General features: G+C 39.8%; 1 protein-coding gene across 2 annotated transcripts in view; it reads right to left on the reverse strand.

Moving 5' to 3' along the window:
- The window catches only part of LOC124110745 (RNA cytidine acetyltransferase-like), a 312,648-nt gene that overhangs the window by 156,136 nt on the left and 136,330 nt on the right, over nt 1-20,182 (reverse strand). For both annotated transcript variants that reach the window (XM_048385668.1, XM_048385669.1), the window contains 5 exons: nt 15,329-15,451; nt 14,654-14,715; nt 14,395-14,509; nt 5,377-5,484; nt 1,318-1,545 (listed from right to left, as the gene is read on the reverse strand). In XM_048385668.1, the coding sequence (XP_048241625.1) occupies nt 1,318-1,545; nt 5,377-5,484; nt 14,395-14,509; nt 14,654-14,715; nt 15,329-15,451 (636 nt within the window). The remainder of the gene's footprint in view (nt 1-1,317; nt 1,546-5,376; nt 5,485-14,394; nt 14,510-14,653; nt 14,716-15,328; nt 15,452-20,182) is intronic.

The raw sequence follows: 20,182 nt of genomic DNA on the forward strand, positions 1-20,182 counted from the left end.
AAAAGGTCCTTGTTTATCTTGACTAATGTTTGCAATACATTTTTTAAATTATATTCAAAATTTCTTCCGATAATCATAATAATGTTTACAATAATTTCAAGGAATTCATATGGGATGTGATCGGTAGATTGCACAACTCACTGTTATCAACAGCAACCACGGTCAGATTACCATTATTGACGCCTTGAAATGAACTTTAGTTGCCAGAGAATGGATACACATATCATAAATGCTGTATCATGACTTGCTGAAAGTCATATTTCAGGCAGTTTGACTATTAAATGTTGCGCGGGAAGTCCCTATGGTGACTGGTCAAAATCGTTCCATACGTCAAAAAATATCCTGCATACAATCTGTACCAAAGTGCTACGCTTGTGTTTTTTATAATTTTAAGTATATATGGTTGAACCTGCAACTAAAATAACACGATATTGGAATATATTATTCCTGATAAAAAAATAATTTCATATCAAATTTCTTTAAAGTGGTATCACTGGGTAGGTTTTGACTGAATCACCGGCAGATATGGAGGAAACGTGTGCACAGCTGATTGCTATTTCTGGCTTTGTTTACGAGAAAATACACACAGTAATCTTAATCTCTGCATATAAAACAATGCCTTGGAGAGCAAGAAATACATTTTAAATGGTATATCATTATGTCTGGTGATGTTTGATACAGATCTACCTGCTTATTCACCTGAAGAGATACGATGTGTTTGGTTTTTTTAAAGCGCATATTATACTCGATAAATCTTTTTTTACACAATGAATCATAAATAACTTCTATTCTAGTGTTTTTTGAAACTCAGAAACGTGCAACGTAGATCGTGTTAGGTAGGCAGAGCATGTATACTGGTTTGTTGGTCATCTACAACCTACAACTTGACTTTCGTTAAACCGCTAATCATCTATAATGCTCATCAATTATTTGGACCCCAAAGGTAGCGTTGTAGCGAGGGATCACTGTACATCTAATCTGACAAAGTAATGACTATAGCGATCATGTACACTAATTTTGGTCAAATTCTAATTCTAAATACTGTAGTAACTGTGTACACAATTCCCTTGTGACGACTTGCTCATACACAGTGACTTTGACTTCAAGTGTCATCTGATTCCAAAGAGAGATATTGGAGGTAGATCAGGTATCAAACATCTGACCTATTTGAGAAAAACAATTGTAGAATCAGTGGTTAAGTTCCTATTTGAGAAAATGGGCTGCTTAATAGAATCAGTAAAACCAAGATAATCTAAAAGTGTACAACAATAAAACTACCACTGTTAATAATCTCCATGAAGTAAAGAGGAACTCTACCTGATAGTCTAGTGCATCCAACCCCTTGAAGATAAACTCAAACAATGTTTTCAAGTTTTCTGGGCTTGGAGCTGTCACAAAAATGTTTGAATATCCAAATGCCACTGCTGATGCCATGGCCAAACCAAGGGCTGCTGACTTGCCCCGTCCCCTAGCAGCTGTCAACACAACAGTACTACGCAAAGTCTTTTCGGAAATGGCATCCACAAACTTCAACACAGCCTTGGCCTGAAACAATTTAACCAAAGATTATTTTCTCCCAGAAATCTGTGCAAGGAAATAATGTTTGTCGGTGATATAATTCCATTCAAAACCAATCCAATGACATGTCCCAACAAATTACCTGGCTTAGTATCTTGTCCCTACACAGAACCTGGTTTAGTGTCTTGTCCCCCCACATTACCTGGTTTTAGTATCTTGTCCCCACACAGAAACTGAATCAGTGTCGTGTCCCTACACAGTGCCTGCTTCACTGTCTTGTCCCCACACAGTGCCTGGTTTTAGTGTCTTGTCCTCACACAGTACCTGGTTTAGTGTCTTGTCCCCACACAGTGCCTGGTTTTAGTGTCTTGTCCTCACACAGTACATGGTCCAGTGTCTTGTCCACAAACAGTGCCTTGTTTGGTTTCTTGTCCCGACACAGTTCCTGGTTCAGTGTCTAGTCGCCACACGGTGCCTGGTTCAGTGTCTTGTCCCCACACAGTGCCTGGTTTTAGTGTCTTGTCCCTACACCGTACCTGGTTCTAGTATCTTGTTTCCACACAGAACCTGGTTTAGTGTCTTGTCGCCAAACGGTGCCTGGTTCAGTGTCTTGTCCCCACATAGTACATGGTTTAGTGTCTTGTCCCCACACAGTACATGGTTTAGTGTCGTATCCCCAGCACAGTACATGGTTTGGTGGCTTGTCCCCAGCACAGAACCTGCCTTAGTGTCTTGTCCCCAGCACAGTACATGGTTCAGTCTCTTGTCCCCACACAGTGCATGGTTCATTGTGTTGTCCCCACACAGTACCTGGTTTAGTGTCTTGTCTCCACACAGTACCTGGTTTAGTGTCTTGTCTCCACACAGTACCTGCTTTAGTGTCATGTCCCCACACAGTGCCTGGTTTACTGTCTTGTCCCCATACAGTGCCTGGTTTTAGTGTCTTGTCCCTAGACAGTACATGGTTCAATGTCTTGTCCACAAACAGTGCCTGATTTGGTGTCTTGTCCCCACACAGTGCCTTGTTCATTGTCTTGTCCCCACAGAGTACCTGGTTTAGTGTCTTGTCCCCAACACAGTTCATGGTTCAGTCTCCTGTCCCAACACATTGCCTGGTTCATTGTCTTGTCCCAACACAGTACCTGGTTTAGTGTCTTGTCCCCATACAGTGCCTGGTTTTAGTGTCTTGTCCCTAGACAGTACATGGTTCAATGTCTTGTCCACAAACAGTGCCTGATTTGGTGTCTTGTCCCCACACAGTACCTGGTTCAGTGTGTTGTCCCCAGCACAGTACATGGTTCAGTCTCCTGTCCCAACACATTGCCTGGTTCATTGTCTTGTCCCCACACAGTACCTGGTTTAGTGTCCCCACACAGTACCTGGTTAAGTGTCTTGTCCACAAACAGTGCCTGATTTGGTGTCTTGTCCCCACACAGTACCTGGTTTAGTGTCTTGTCCCCACACAGTACCTGGTTTAGTGTCTTGTCCACAAACAGTACCTGGTTCAGTCTCCTGTCCCCACACATTGCCTGTTTCATTGTCTTGTCCCCACACAGTACCTTGTTTAGTGTCCCCACACAGTACCTGGTTAAGTGTCTTGTCCCCACACTGTACCTGGTTTAGTGTCTTGTCCCCACACAGTGCCTGGTTTTAGTGTCTTGTCCCTAGACAGTACATGGTTCAATGTCTTGTCCACAAACAGTGCCTGATTTGGTGTCTTGTCCCCACACAGTATCTGGTTTAGTGTCTTGTCCCCAGCACAGTACATGGTTAAGTGTCTTGTCCACAAACAGTGCCTGATTTGGTGTCTTGTCCCCACACAGTACCTGGTTTAGTGTCTTGTCCCCAGCACAGTACATGGTTCAGTCTCCTGTCCCCACACATTGCCTGTTTCATTGTCTTGTCCCCACACAGTACCTTGTTTAGTGTCCCCACACAGTACCTGGTTAAGTGTCTTGTCCCCACACTGTACCTGGTTTAGTGTCTTGTCCCCACACAGTGCCTGGTTTTAGTGTCTTGTCCCTAGACAGTACATGGTTCAATGTCTTGTCCACAAACAGTGCCTGATTTGGTGTCTTGTCCCCACACAGTATCTGGTTTAGTGTCTTGTCCCCAGCACAGTACATGGTTAAGTGTCTTGTCCACAAACAGTGCCTGATTTGGTGTCTTGTCCCCACACAGTATCTGGTTTAGTGTCTTGTCCCCACACAGTACCTGGTTTAGTGTCTTGTCCCCAGCACAGTACATGGTTAAGTGTCTTGTCCACAAACAGTGCCTGATTTGGTGTCTTGTCCCCACACAGTACCTGGTTCAGTGTGTTGTCCCCAGCACAGTACATGGTTCAGTCTCTTGTCCCAACACATTGCCTGGTTCATTGTCTTGTCCCCACACAGTACCTGGTTTAGTGTCTTGTCCCCACACAGTGCCTGGTTTTAGTGTCTTGTCCCTAGACAGTACATGGTTCAATGTCTTGTCCACAAACAGTGCCTGATTTGGTGTCTTGTCCCCACACAGTACCTGGTTCAGTGTGTTGTCCCCACACAGTGCCTGGTTTTGTGTCTTGTCCCCACACAGTACCTGGTTTTGTGTCTTGTCCCACACAGTACCTGGTTCAGTGTCTTGTCCCCCCCAGTACCTGGTTCAGTGTCTTGTCCCCACACAGTACCTGGTTTAGTGTCTTGTCCCCACATAGTACCTGGTTCAGTGTCATGTCCCCACACAGTACCTGGTTCAGTGTCATGTCCCCACACAGTACCTGTCTTGTCCCCACAGTACCTGGTTCAGTGTCTTGTCCCATCAGTACCTGGTTCAGTGTCTTGTCCCCACATAGTACCTGGTTCAGTGTCATGTCCCCACACAGTACCTGTCTTGTCCCCACACAGTACCTGGTTCAGTGTCTTGTCCCCACACAGTACCTGGTTCAGTGTCTTGTCCCCACATAGTACCTGGTTCAGTGTCATGTCCCCACACAGTACCTGGTTCAGTGTCATGTCCCCACACAGTACCTGGTTCAGTGTCATGTCCCCACACGGTACCTGGTTTAGTGTCTTGACTCCACACAGTACCTGGTTTAGTGTCTTGTCTCCACACAGTACCTGGTTTAGTGTCTTGTCTCCACACAGTGCCTGGTTTAGTGTCTTGTCTCCACACAGTGCCTGGTTTAGTGTCTTGTCCCCACACAGTACCTGGTTTTGTGTCTTGTCCCCACACAGTACCTGGTTCAGCGTCTTGTCCCCACACAGTACCTGGTTGGGTGTCTTGTCTCCACACAGTGCCTGGTTTAGTATCTTGTCCCCATACAGTACCTGGTTTTGTGTCTTGTCCCCACACAGTACCTGGTTTGGTGTCTTGTCCCCACACAGTACATGGTTTTGTGTCTTGTCCCCACACAGTACCTGGTTCAGTGTGTTGTCCCCACACAGTGCCTGGTTTTGTGTCTTGTCCCCACACAGTACCTGGTTCAGTGTCTTGTCCCCACACAGTGCCTGGTTTTGTGTCTTGTCCCCACACAGTGCCTGGTTTTGTGTCTTGTCCCCACACAGTACCTGGTTTTGTGTCTTGTCCCCACAGTACCTGGTTCAGTGTCTTGTCCCCCCAGTACCTGGTTCAGTGTCTTGTCCCCACACAGTACCTGGTTCAGTGTCTTGTCCCCACATAGTACCTGGTTCAGTGTCATGTCCCCACACAGTACCTGGTTCAGTGTCATGTCCCCACACAGTACCTGTCTTGTCCCCACAGTACCTGGTTCAGTGTCTTGTCCCCACAGTACCTGGTTCAGATCTTGTCCCCACACAGTACCTGGTTCAGTGTCTTGTCCCCACACAGTACCTGGTTCAGTGTCTTGTCCCCACACAGTACCTGGTCTAGTGTTTGACAGCAATCTGCAACACATCCAACTGGCTGAGTATCCTGCAGTGACCCTTTCAGTTCTTGAAGCTCCAATTCTTTGGGTGTCATGGAATCTTCCTAGAATGTGATCAAATGAATACAGGAGGCATAATTAACAATCTATTAAATTAGCTTCAAATTACATTATTGAATACAATGAATATTATCAAATTCAAAGACTATTATTGATTATGGACTTTGAGAAAACCTTCAACACTGCCGATTGTTCCTTTTTTCAAGTAGTATACCATTTTTTTGGTTTTGGCAATTCAACTAAAATTTGGATCAGCACTCTCTACACTTGTATACAGTCATGCGTACTGGGAAATGGTTTTGGTACATCATTTTTTATAAATATCTAGGGGATGTTGCCTTGGAGATTGCTTGTCTCCATACATATTTATTCTTTGGGCAGAAATACTGGCAATATTGATACTAAATGAACCACACACTCAGGTAATAAATATAGGAAATATGGAGTATTATTAATACAGTTATCCCTCGCTACAACGCTAATAATTGATGACCAGTATACAAAACAGTATACATGCTCTGCCTACCTAACACAATCTACGTTGCACAATTCAGAGTTTCAAAAAACATAAGAATAGAAGTTATTTATGATTCATAGTGTAAAAAAAGATTTATCAAGTATAATATGCGCTTTAAAAAAACAAAACACATCGTATCCCTCCAGGTGAATAAGCAGGTAGATATATAACAAACTTGCTCAATAAAAGTATGAAAGTTGATATAAAACATCACTAGACATGATGATTTACCATTTAAAATGTATTTCCTGCTCTCAATGACATTGTTTTATATGCAGAGATTAAGATTACTGTGTGTATTTTCTTGTAAACTAAGCCAGAAATAGCAATCAGCTGTGCACACATTTCCTCCCAATCTACCGGTGATTCAGTTAAAACGTACCCAGTGATATCACTTTAAAGAAATTTGATGCAATGGTCGGAAGAAATTGTATATAAATTACTATTTTATCAGGAATAATATATTCCAATATCGTGTTATTTTAGTTGCAGGTTCCACCATATATACTTAAAATTATAAAAAACACAAGTGTAGCACTTTGGTACAGATTGTATGCAGGATATTTTTTGACGTATGGAACGATTTTGACCAGTCACCATAGGGACTTCCCGCGCAACATGTATTTCGAAAAACATTATGTTGACATTTAATTGTCAAACTGCCTGAAATGTGACTTTTAGCGGGTCATGGTACGGCATTTATGATATGTGTATCCATTCTCTTGCAACTAAAGTTTGTTTAAGGCGTCAATAATGGTAATCTGACCATGGTTGCTGTTAATAACGGTGAGTTGTGCGATCTACCGATCGCTTCGCATACGATTTCACCGAAATTATATTGTAAAAATTATTGAATGAAATTTTGAATATAATTTTTTTAAATATATTGCAAACATTAGTCCAGATAAACAATGAATTATTTTTTTATATTACCAGATATTATAATAATAGGATTAAATTGCGTACTTCAGTTCCGATTTGTTGACTGGTATTTCCGGTGTTACGTGATCGCAGTGATCAGCTGATTATGTTTTCTGAGATGGGGGAAAACATCGTGTCATTGGAAAACTTGAGTTTATTGAAAATGTTAGTACATTTTGGGAGCCATGCTTTACCGCATGCTATGACCACGTGCTACATAAAACTAAGTTTAAAGAGTGAAAGGTTAATGATAAAATGGTCAATCAGAAATATAACACCTCTGGGAAGAAATAGTGTGAAAATCTTTGATTCTACCAAAACTCAATCACTTGTTTTCAGCAATACCTGACTCACCTTACTGCTTTATAGATCAGTTTCTCAGAATAGTCGCAACTGTTTTGTGCAACAAACAACATACAAGAGACAATAGAAGATGATCAAATCCCCCCAGCACCAACAAATTCCAAAGAACAAATTATCTGACTGTTACTCTAAGTCCAACCTGATGAGAGAATTCTATCTAATCTGTCTGTCCGTATACAAGTGTAGTTATTGAGCTGTCAAAATTATACCATATGATTGGGATTTGGAACTTTGTATTTTTATGTCAGGTACACATGTACACCACTATGAACAGATTCAAAGTCAAACTTGTTGCCTTGGAAACAGGAAAAACTTCATTGTTTTTAAATTCCTAAAATGCAAAAGGCACCACTTCAGCCCATGATTAATACATGTACCCAATCTGGATGTAAATTATTGAATAGTGTTTAAGTTCTGGGCCTAGATTTTCGAAACGATCGTAGCCATAAAATTATCGTAAATTCATCGTAAGGAAATTGTAGGCTATCGTAGCGTATTTTCGGAACTATCGTAGCCCTAAGATATCTTAAGATTGTCGTAAATCTAAGATAGCCCGATACCTGTTGTAAGTTTATTTTATCTTGATAGATGGCGGCATACTTTTCCATAGATATTTTGACAAACAATTAGTCTGCTTTAAGTCCAAACACTGACATTTCATTTTGTAAAACTGTGTGATTCAAATTGACACTTCGAAAACACGAAACACCCATCAAGGATTTCATGTCAAAAATGTTCTTAATTGCGACAGCGATCCACATAATTGTGGAGTCGATAGCTTACAATATATTTCTATCCGAGTCCATGCTGAAGAAGTGTGAAACAACATACCTTTTCGATAATTTGGGAAGGATAAAAACGGAAGGTGTCGGCAGGCTACAGTAATGACCGTGACCTCATTGATAACTCAGGGGGAGCTAATCTTAGTTCAAACTCTAGTTGAGAGTGGTTTCCCTTTGTATTCGCCCGGGACACCTTCCTCAATGTTACAGTTTCCGCTGTTATATTTTCCGAATCGCATTTGTGTCAATGCTTTAGTCTTTATTTTCGCATTTTATAAAATTATATCAATCTACATATGTAAAAAAAACCTTAAAGGTTTTGCATAAGTTTTTACATCTAAAATCGTGTGGGACGGGTGGTTTTAATAATTGAATATTAACTATACAGTGTAGTATTTATTGACTTAACAAGGAAATACATGCACATGTGATCAAATACAATATCTAATATTTTTCTTGCAAAAGTAATTGTTATTTGTTTCGTTTCAAATTCAATATGTATGTTTACGTTAACTTGTAGAGTGTTCCATGAGACAACATAACTTGACAATTCCGAAATTATCTCTCTTTGCGAATTATGACTCTAGATAAATAAAAAATAATTTCATCATCTAAATACTTATAGCTTGATATTGTATTTAAGTCCTTGGTTAATTCGTGAAATATATTGGATACATAAATAACAAAACAAACTTAACAAGCTTAGATTGTCATAAAATCTTGCTTGTGGGTGCGCTGCTTCCTGAACAATTTTTGTTTTGAGTGTTTCCAGTGTTTATATTAGTGTAAACACCAACATTATTACGTGGAAACTTTCCACGTAATAATGTTGGTGTTTACACTAATATAAACTTGACTTTTGACATAAACACAAACATATACAGTATACATCACTTAACATCAGACTTGAACACGCATGTTAAATGCTGAACGCATATGCTGTTCGATCAAAGGTCTCGTCATTGTCATTTAGAATAACGTCTCTTACTTCGGTCCTTGACTTTGTACGCGATGTGTTTATATCATAAAGTTCTGCGTGGTCACGAGAGGACCATTTGAAGGGAAAATAGTGAAGTATCTTTTGGCACATTATTTCCATTCTAATAGCTAAAGTGTGGTAACACTATACTTATTGATTATAACATTTTTTGGCTTTGAAAAATGCTATTGCATGGCACACGAATGCTTTTTGTGTTCGGTTATACATGGCATCTTTTATCATAAGAACAACACGTCTACATGTAGGACATATGTAGGATTGTACAGAATTTCACTCAAATATGTGCGTGTTAAACAATGTGACCTGACAATGTGATCATGAATTCCGTGTCATTTATCTATGTTTTTGTTATTGTCAGCAGCTGGGAAATCCCCGTGACGTCATTGGGAAACACCCGCTTTTTCGATCTCTAACACAACAGAGTTCTCTGTCAGAGTTACGATAGGTATCGTAGCTCTGAACGATCTGCGACAGGTTTATGATAGTTTCAAAAATCTATCTTATCTTAACCTTAAGATATCTTATCTTTGAACTAATCAAATCTTAAAAAATTCCATAATAGTAAAAGGCATCACTTCAGCCCTTGGTGAATACATGTACCAGGTTTGGATGAAAAATCCAAACAAAACTGATATGTCTATTAGGGATTCCTAAAACTAAGCCATTAAATCTCTACATTCTTTCTGATAATGATAGCCCTGCCTTTAGGAAAAAATCCTAAACTTGTAAGGTTTGGTTTGGGGTTTGGTAGTGTTCAGGAAAACTACTTACATGGATATGTTTTTTACAGCTGTCTCTGTCTGTACATATCTGTGAATCAGTGTCTTATAATTAATGGCAATTAAGTTATGGAGACATATATATGTCAAGGCTACAGGGTAATTAACCTTTGGAATTAAAGGTTCATTCAGACAATGGTTGTCCCAAATCAGTCGCTAAGACAGTATACTGAACTGCTGCAAATGGAGTAATCTATTCTACCTTTTAACTTGTTTCGCCTACTTAAAACATCCAAGGGAAGTCAACATTACTACTCAACCTATACATAAAACAATTGTGCCCAAAATCAACACCTTGATAAATTGGAAAGTCTACTAAAAATTATGATGACAGATAAAGATAAGCTTAAAAACAACCTAATACCTTTTAGATGTGTAACTAACATGAAACTCATAAGGTTTCAATACCAAATAATGCACCTTACTTTACCAACAAAGAATAAATTGCACAAGATGGGATATGTAGACAACAACTTATGTAGCTCAGATTTCAAAGACACTATTGAACACATATTTGGTCGAGTAGAAAAGTGAACTTTCTTTGGATCGATTAAGAAAATTGGATATTAATTAAAATATAGGACAAAATTAAAATTACTGAAGACATTGTCTTAATGCTTACAATGCTACCCATTCGACACAGTACGTCACTATCCGTTTTGCTACTGTTGAACCCATTCAACAGGCGAATAGCATAGCAACACATCAAAATAAAACTTGCAATAACTATTTTCCGAGAAGGTTTTACGTATCATTTAAATTATGTATGGTATGCATAAATGCTCAGCTTTTGAAACATCAAAACTTTAAATAGCTTAAGTACCTGAAAAAATCTAAAAATAAGCAACTTTCGTTTTTATTAATCATAAAGAAATACAATTGTACTTAGTCTCATGAGGGGTGGATTTCGTTTCTGGGGCACAGCTAAAACAACATTCAATATCTTTCGACACAACTTGGCAGATATATCAAGCAGATCCTGAAGAGGTGCCTTTTGCTATTTGCAGATTTGTGGCAATTAAAACAGGACTATAATAAATAAGCAGTTACTTTTTAATTGCATTCAGCATATGTTTTCAAATGCCTTTATGAACTAACCAATATGTCAACAGGGATGTGAGCAGGTTTTCCCCCCAAAAGAGGAAAACTCTCGGGGATCTGGGGGCATGCCCCCCCCAGAAATTGTTTAGACATTTTTATTCCATTTTAAGCAATTTCGTGCAGTTTGGACAACATTCACAACAAGAAATGAAATGAGTAAATGGCAAAATGGTACTTTAAAAAAAATCGGGCAAAGCTTCTGCGCACCCGCTGGGTCTGGGAGCAATACTGCCATAAACTTCATCCCCTATCCCCAAGACACAAGGACAACTGTCATAAGCGTGCAATGTCTGACCCTTTCCCCATGTTGAAGCATATTGAAAAACATTTACTTTGTACTTACTCACCTTTTGTTGAAAAAAAACAACAACATTGCAAACATAAGACATTAATACAACATATATCCCCTTGTTGTGGGTTTTTGGACGGTGAAGAAAGATTCATAGTTTTCTCCTTAATCACATGAACAACTGTAAAACATCTCATTCACTTATAGGCTAAAAGACAACTTTATCTTAAAAACAAGCCATTTACAATTTCTGTGTGATGCCACACCCCATGTTATAGTGCAAGTATTCCTGATAGGAAACGTATGATGTTCGAAAAACCTATGATCCGACAATAGTAGAATTGTGTCATGAATAATAATAAAGGCATTTATGATGCTGAAAACTCTCATCGAAAACAGCACGATCTGCGACGGAGATTTCACATCCCTGTGTCAAAGAGACGTTCAGTCTTGCCAAAATATTGTATCTGTCAATGGTTGTGGACAACCAGAGACCTGCTGACACTTTTTCCACCAACGACAGTTGCTGAGTATCAGAGACTGTATTGTTCTCCATTAACTGCGGTTTAAGTAATTCAATAGCTTTCTTAGTAGTTGACCTGGTCCAAATTTTGTGGATAGAAGAAACATAGCAGACTGAGGATGCAACATTATGGCGGATGAAGTGAAATTTGGGATGATGAAGCCCTGGAGGTGGTCTACGGTAGAACGAGTTCACTGTTAATTTAAGAGTGTCTGCAATTTGAGGCTGCATATTGACCGGATCAATGTTGTCGAAGATGCCAGTGAATAAAGGGGGGAGGCTTGACTTTCAGTAGTGATGTCTGGCTATGCTGACGTAGTGTCAAGTTGAACGGATCCATAGTACTAAGGGGAGCGACCTGGACGAAGAAATTGTGTTCCGAGGGGGTAATATCCATTGTCCAGTGCATTGTATAAAAGTGGTAGTCATGGCATGTCGTTGGCGGGTCCCTCGTAGTAGTCTATTCCACAGGAACATGTAATGGAGTATGCTGTGGGATAGTAGATCTGGACCTCTGTTGAGGGTCGAGGTCGAGGTCGATCTGCATAACTATATCCCGTGTGGTGTATAGCAATAGTAGTCAGAAGTAGATCTGTAGTTCGGATATGGTGGGTTTCTCAATCCATGTAACGGCCAGGTGATGCATAAGGGTAGAAGCTCATGTGATGATATCGATCTCGACACTTTTTTTTCTCTGCAGGTGGAAGAAGGAGGTTGAACATGAGGTATCGATCCCTGCCAGGGTCGACAGTAATGGAGGCGTCTGGGGAGAGACTAGTCTGTAATAGAGATGACTTCTACAAGCTCAACTTCTTCATCCCGTGGGGGAGCGGGGGATGATAGGCGACTAGCAGCTGACGGACGGGGAGCTCTGAGAGTAGCAGCCAGTGTAGCGATGTCTATGGCCCCTACTGTGCGTTTACAAGACATGAGTTATATAGACGTCAGCGGTGATACAGGTGCCCTGGTACTTAACGACGACTAGGTTTGGGCAGGAAAATTTCCATTGAGAAAGCTGTCTGAAACCATGTCATCTTCTACCAAAAGTGATGTGATAGTAGATATAGGAGGCTGTTGGACGATCGCCTTGATTGACGAAGTGACAACTGGTTTCATAGTGACACACTCAGGATGGCCGTGTTCTGCATCCAGTTCACCGTTAACCGATGGATCTGTCTGACATTTACACAAATAGTGGCTGAAGGCTTCCTCTGAGAGATGTGCACATCAGGAACGGCGGTGACCAGGGTTGCAGATTCCACAGCAGTTGCAACCAAAGTTCATGTGGACCGCAAGGTGTAAAAAGTGCCAAAACTTTTACAGGCCGGGCGCTTAATACAGTCAAGTTTCGTCAATCCGACAATCGGCTTTATCAGACACTAATGATGGGAACCGATTAAATCAGTGCTATTTAGACCCGTTAATCCGAAAGTTTCGCACTCCGACACACCTAATTTGCAACGAATTACCGAAATCACTCATCAATCAGTCTCATTAATCCGACACAGTGATCAGCTTACTCCGTGGTCATCTGCCCGCGAGTACACAGCCCGTGTTTTGATGCAAGACGAATCGGCTGGTAGCTGCATATTACAACGGCTGCAGAGATAAATGTGCTTAACAATTAATGCTTTAAATAAAGAAAACAGGATAATTCACATGCTTAGGTTACCACAATCTTATTAAAATCAGATACAAGTTCTCGCTATCGACGAGGACATTCCATTACAGGTCCACCTTTCGCGAACTATGACCTACCAATGAAATGACCAACAGGAAGCCGACGTTAGCCACTTAGAAAGCAGCTTTCTTAAGCTTTGGGTACCAGTTTCAAAGTTGCGACTTCCATTCAAGACTATGCTTTTTAAAGTACTTTGAGTCGGTCATACAGTCCGTAACAGTTGTTTTGTGTTAATCTTTAGAGATTGCGTGATTAGAAAACATATTCCGCCAACAATGTATTTATTTTATATTTTTTATTACGTGTTTGAATCCTTATCGATTGTGTAGTTGTTCAATTTTCGATCACAAACGTTGATACTACTAAATTTCGTTTATCCGACATACTTGTTAATCTGACATAATCATATGCAATCATCGATGTCGGTTTAACGGGACTTGACTGTTTTCTGATCAGTCACCATGTGGTAGATGTTGATAATATACAAGAGGAAACTTATCAGAAGCAATGAAAAAAACTAAATTGTATTCTCTACTTGATAATAACTCGTTCATTTATCATGTCTCAAGAAGTCCCATCACCTAACAAACGGCTGTACCAGTACCGATTCCAAGAAATCACTACAGTAAATATGTTTGGAAGAAAAAGAGTCAGTTTTAAAGTACGCATTTTAATTATGGTAGAATGCAGAAAAACCTCTTCTGTTTCAAATTTTGAGGTGGTTCATCACGGATCAAACATCCCTAAATGTAACATTTAGCGGTGTTTAATCAACGAAGAACCATCTCCAAATTTACTTGTATCGCTGGGGTCATACAAGGCCCTGTTTAGACCTTGAACCAACAGTCTAGAACAGACCACAGAAAGACATTACAAAGGTCACAGGGGCATGTGCCCTTTAAGTAGTCTGTCAGAAGAAAGAGTTGGACAATGGATACCAAACCTTTGTTCTACTTTGGGGAGGGGTATGTCAGCAGTGGTGTACAATGGCGACTTACCATGGCCTTGGTGGGCACTGGTGTAATGTTGAGGATGTTAGAGGTGACCGGAAGGATGTTGAGTTGGTCGTCAATCACCATACAGCTTTTACATGTGGACAGGGACAACAGGAATCTATAAAGACAACAGGAATCTATAAAGACAACAGGAATCTATAAAGACAACAGGAATCTATAAAGACAAACAGTTAAAACTACTTTGCACTGCACTAAATATTTGTCAATTAGTAACAATGAAAAAGTCTCACAATCTACAAACCTTTCATTGAATCGAGCTACAACATCTTGATGAGCCTCAGTGCGGAACCGGGAGTGAACATCCTAGAAATGAAAAGAAATATAAGTAAGTAGATTTGGAACTCATTTGCAACTTTAAATTTGAGGGAGAATCCATCTCCTACAATACACTCCACTAACTAATTACTTCAACATCCAATCTTCAATACTCTGGACAGATACTGCTTGTGTCTGATGTCTGTATTTTGTCAAGGTAGACGATCTTGAAATTACAGTGAGTTCAGATATCTAAAAATGTGAAGAATGTAATCCCAAATGTTTTTGATGTTCAGTGCTGTACACACAGGAAAGAAGCAATGTCTTCCCATCTCAGGCTTGCAACTGCATGAGCCTGAGAATAGCCTTTGTCTCAAAACTAATCATAGATAAGTTGGCAGTGAAGAGGACATCTGTTGAAAATCAAAAATATTTTGTAGTGTGATAACAGCCAAACGGGGAATTTAAGTCTATGAACAAATAGAGGTAGCGTATTCGAAGGAATAATGAAACTATGTCTTCTACTTTTATTATGATAAATGGACAGACATATAATAATGTGAAAAGTGAGCTACAAGAATAACAAAAATGAAATAATGGTAGTTTCTCAAATGAAAAATGTTCAGATTTTAACAAATCTGCAAAGGATGTGCTTGCTTACCATAGTGATCGTGAACAGTTGTTTGAGAGAGGAAACAGAGCGTAGCAGGATGATCACTAGTCCTCCCCCTTCCACTGTCTCAATGGTGCGTGCCAGCAGGTTGGGGGTGAATGCTTCGAAGTCCTGTCATAGAAAATAAGCTGTTTTAAATGTTTCCACATACAGCAACCATAAGGCTGATATTGTACTAGACTTTCACACCAAAGATTGGCAACATTACAGCGTAGAGTCAAGTTGCATTTTAAGCTACATGGAGAGAGAATTTCCAAAATATGAACAACACATGAGCTATAGAATAATTATAGAATAACCCACGAGGTACGAGTGATTACGGAAAATATGTCACGAGTGAAATTAATGTTTTAAGTTCCGAGCTTTAGCGAGGAACTTAAAACATTAATTTCATGAGTGACATATTTTCCGTAATCACTCGTACCGAGTGGGTTATTCCATTTATTACCCATATTCATATTAAAGACATGTTTCAGGAAAAAAACAATCAACTGTCGCCGATCAAGAATCAGCTGTTTTGTATCAATCCGCGTGTGAAAAAACACTGTCCACTCACTCCAACCGCATTACTCAATCAACGTCTTGCTATGCGTAAAAATATAGTTCTGTTAACAAAACTTGAAAGATCACATTATTGCAGTTATATTTCTGTCTGAGTTACACAGCGTACACTATCTAGCATTGATAAAAGAAGACAATTTTCAAAAAAGGTTCAACAGGCCTTTTAATCAAGGCTTGTTTTGACAAGACCTCTCATTGACAAGACAATAGCCCTCGTGCATCACCATGGACATGAATTTCACATTGAGAAGAGAAAACACGGAAAACCTGTCAATTTTTTCATGTGTCATTCGGTAAAAATGCAAAAACCTGTATCAACAACATAGAAGTCATGTTTGATTGAGAAAAGTTACGACAAGTAGGTAAACTTTGAAAAATACGATTGCTGTCAGTGTCGGAAAGAATGACCCGACTTGACCCAGATATGAGACAGCCGAAACCAGGAATGACAAGAGAACCGGCGTTACAGTTTAATCCGGACAACAAGTTTAATGAACATCGTTTGTGATTTGAGACAAGTGTGACTGATGGGAAACATGTGCATGTGGGATTTTATGTGGGATTTTAGGAGGACTTGTCAAACGCGCTTGTGGAGTGGACACAGTCAGATGACGGGAGTTTGTTGATATTTTGATGTGATTCATAATGGTCGAATACCTGTTGATAGTATCACGGAACTGTTCTGGGTGAACAATACCTTCAAAATGACGTGCTGGTTTTCTTGGGGAATTAGTCAGCAAAGAGCCAGAGTCACAGGAGACTAATCACAATTTTATTTTCAAGAACAATTAACAATTTACAATATCTTAGAATATAACTTAGGGTGCCACAGAGAGTCGGTACACACTCTGGGCTGTGGGAGAGAGGTCTGCTTGGTAAGAGAGTCAAACCCCTTCTCTGCCTAAAACCTGCCTACAGTATGTATTTAACAAAAATTTAAACAATAAAATGGAATGTGATTGGATGATACACGATTGGTTGTGTCCTAAGCTAAATGGATGGCTAGACAGAGGGGAATACTAAATCCTGTTTATCCTGTTGGACTGGCACTAATCTTGTTGACATATTTACTGGATGCTTTGAAAGAAATTAGGGTGTCACTATAGATGAGCTTGTATGGGGGCTAATCCTTAATGCACTATAGACGAGCTTGTATGGGGGCTAATCCTTAATGAGTCTTAATTGAAGTAATGTTATTCTAATATACCCCGGTAGGTGATGACAGATATACTTAAATAAATATCCTTTGTCTGGGAGATGGGATCTTGATACCTTTGGCTAGCATTTATCTAAAAGCTTCAAATCAATTAAACTATGTAGACGTAACTCTTGTCTTATTGAATAGTATGTCTAGAAGACGCGCTCCCATTACCTTAGGCTAGCAACCATCTAAAAAGCTTTAACTGAAACTACTGATATTTTATATATGCATTTTACCTAATGATAATTATTACTTGCTAAACTATAATTATATGAAAGGATGTATAAATATTACGCCATGATAACTCATAAAAGCACTTGATGTAGATCTAATTATTATAAGATAACTTAGTATAAATGTTATCCCATGATAACTTCCCCTCCGTCTGAAAAAGTTTGGACCCCAAACGTGTAAAAATAAAAATAATTAAGGCTTAGATGGACAATGTATAAAGTTAAACTGGTAGTAGTGAATAATAATTATTATAGAGTCTCTTTGATATAAGGAAACATAATATAAAAATGCTGTCATAAGGGGTTCTGGATGTGGAGCTGGCTTGTCTTGGCACTCTGTACTGGTGGTTTTATGGGTGATGTAGGAGGCCTTGAGTTCCACATCCTGGATTGGGGTTGTAAGGTAGTAGGCTGTGTCCATGGAGGTTTTACATGGAAACAAAGAAAAGAGAGTTAGCATGTTCAAATAATATGTCATATATAAATACTTCCTCAGTTTGTCTGTAATAACTAGAAAATAAAACAAATATGATAATTATGATGTAAAAGATCAGTGCATAATTATTACTAAACGGTGTCATGACCAGGAAGAATGTATTGGCGGCAAATTACAAAGGTTTATCATGAAAAAAATAGTAATATCCTTCTACTTTTGGATACAATCATTAGACACATTATATGTGCATGTGCATATAACAAGTGCATTGATTTGTTACATTAATACGGTATACAAAAGGTGTATATCATTGTTAGTTTTCGTAACTATTTGGTTTGCCTTTTCTTTGTTTTGGTTCATTTCGGTTGTTAAGTTTGCTTTATTTGAATTTGGTTTGTTTCGCTTTGATTTTCCTTCGGTTCAATGCGATAGGGTTTGGTTTATTTTGGTTCGGTATGGTTTGGGTTCGATTCCCAGTATGGTTTGGTTCGCTTCGGTACGGTTTGGGTTCGATTCCCAGTATGGTTTGGTTCGCTTCGGTACGGTTTGGGTTCGCTTCCCAGTATGGTTTGGTTCGCTTCGGTACGGTTTGGGTTCGCTTCCCAGTATGGTTTGGTTCGCTTCGGTATGGTTCGCTTCGGTACGGTTTGGGTTCGTGTCATTTCACTTCGGTACGGTTTGGGTTCGCTTCGGTACGGTTTGGGTTCGATTCCCAGTATGGTTTGGTTTGTGTCATTTCACTTCGGTACGGTTTGGGTTCGCTTCGGTACGGTTTGGGTTCGATTCCCAGTATGGTTTGGTTTGTGTCATTTCACTTCGGTACGGTTTGGGTTCGCTTAGGTACGGTTTGGGTTCGATTCCCAGTATGGTTTGGTTTGTGTCATTTCACTTCGGTACGGTTTGGGTTCGCTTAGGTACGGTTTGGGTTCGATTCCCAGTATGGTTTGGTTTGTGTCATTTCACTTCGCTTTTGAGATTGGTTGATCAGGTCAATGCTCAAAATTTGTTGTGATACAAATAACTCAGATGATAAGGCTGATGCCATTTGTTCTCAACTGGCGACCCATAGTGAAAAGACTGGACACAAGAAAACATAACAAGATACAGCTAATAGCTGTTTCGTGATTTGCACCGTTTATTCAGGAGATTTTGTATTTTGATCAAGAATATGTGCAATTGGCAGATATCAGAATATATGGGGAGTAGATCACCGTATGGTTGAGTGGTACCACATTCTGTGTAATTCAGATATGATTCACGGTAGAAAAAGGTGTTGATATTTCCAAAGTCTTTATGTGGAAAAATACCCCTTTTGGATTTATAAATTGGTGCTTCCTCTGGATCGTATGGAGGATTATCTTCTAGACAGGACCAATTTCGGAGATCCTGCCAGCTATCATCAAGGTAGCGCTGTATGAGGTGGGGAGGAACACTTTCAAAATAGCATGTGTGGACAGTATCAGGATGTTCTTTATATGAGACCTTGACATAGCAGTCTCCTTGAATAATTTCAATGCCCAGAACTCTTTCTATTTTATGTTCTACTCTTCGTAGGTGTTTGGGAAAAAACGGATGTGGTTTGACATTTAATTCTATGCATGGTTTGGTGTTGTCTTGCTTGACATTTCCTGACATTGTATTCCCTGACAGAACATTGACTGATTTATTGTCTAGTGCTGATTCCTTTTGGTCGAAAAACTTATGATTCTTCAGTGGACGTTTTCGTCGTTTTCCTGACATACTTCTTTTGAGGTGAAATTCTCTCCGAATGGAGTCTGGAATGCTGCTGCCATACTCCCATGTGTTTCCTCTTTCTGGATCCTTCCATTTTACTCTGTAGTAGATTTTGCCATTAGCTCTCTTGGAACTAACAATTGAGTGGATGTCCTCTGGATTGAAGACCTGAGGGATGTCCTTGGTTTGATAACCTGATGTTGGACTTGGAGGTTGTACCTGGCTGTCGTCGGGTTGTTTTCTGGATTTGGGCTGGTGATGCTTACTATTCACTCCTCTTTTCCCTTTATTTACCTTTTCATTTACCTTGGTTGGAGCACTAGGACCTGGTGTGGTATGATTTTCCTTCATGGTTGCCGTGGGACTGGTAGGTTTTTCTGTTGTACTTGAAGCAGGGTTTTTCTTCTTTGTTGGGGTCTTTTGCTTCTGACTCTTGTTGCTGGAAGTACCTGCCTTTGTTTTGGAATTGACCTTCTTACCTTTCTGTTGTGGAGGTGATTGATCAGTAGCCTGGTAAGTTGAACTTGTTGATGGGGAATTGTTGCTGTCAAACTGAGTATCATTGACTGGTTCCTCGTTGTCATCCATGACTCCTGAATCTATGTCACTGGGGTTATTGAGGTATGGTTCTGGAGGATACTGTGGACGATCAGCAGGATCAAAATATGGCTTCAGAC

The sequence above is a fragment of the Haliotis rufescens genome, unplaced genomic scaffold (assembly GCF_023055435.1).
Source record: "Haliotis rufescens isolate VD_foot unplaced genomic scaffold, xgHalRufe1.0.p SCAF_6, whole genome shotgun sequence".
In the NCBI taxonomy this organism is placed as follows: Eukaryota; Metazoa; Mollusca; class Gastropoda; order Lepetellida; family Haliotidae; genus Haliotis; species Haliotis rufescens.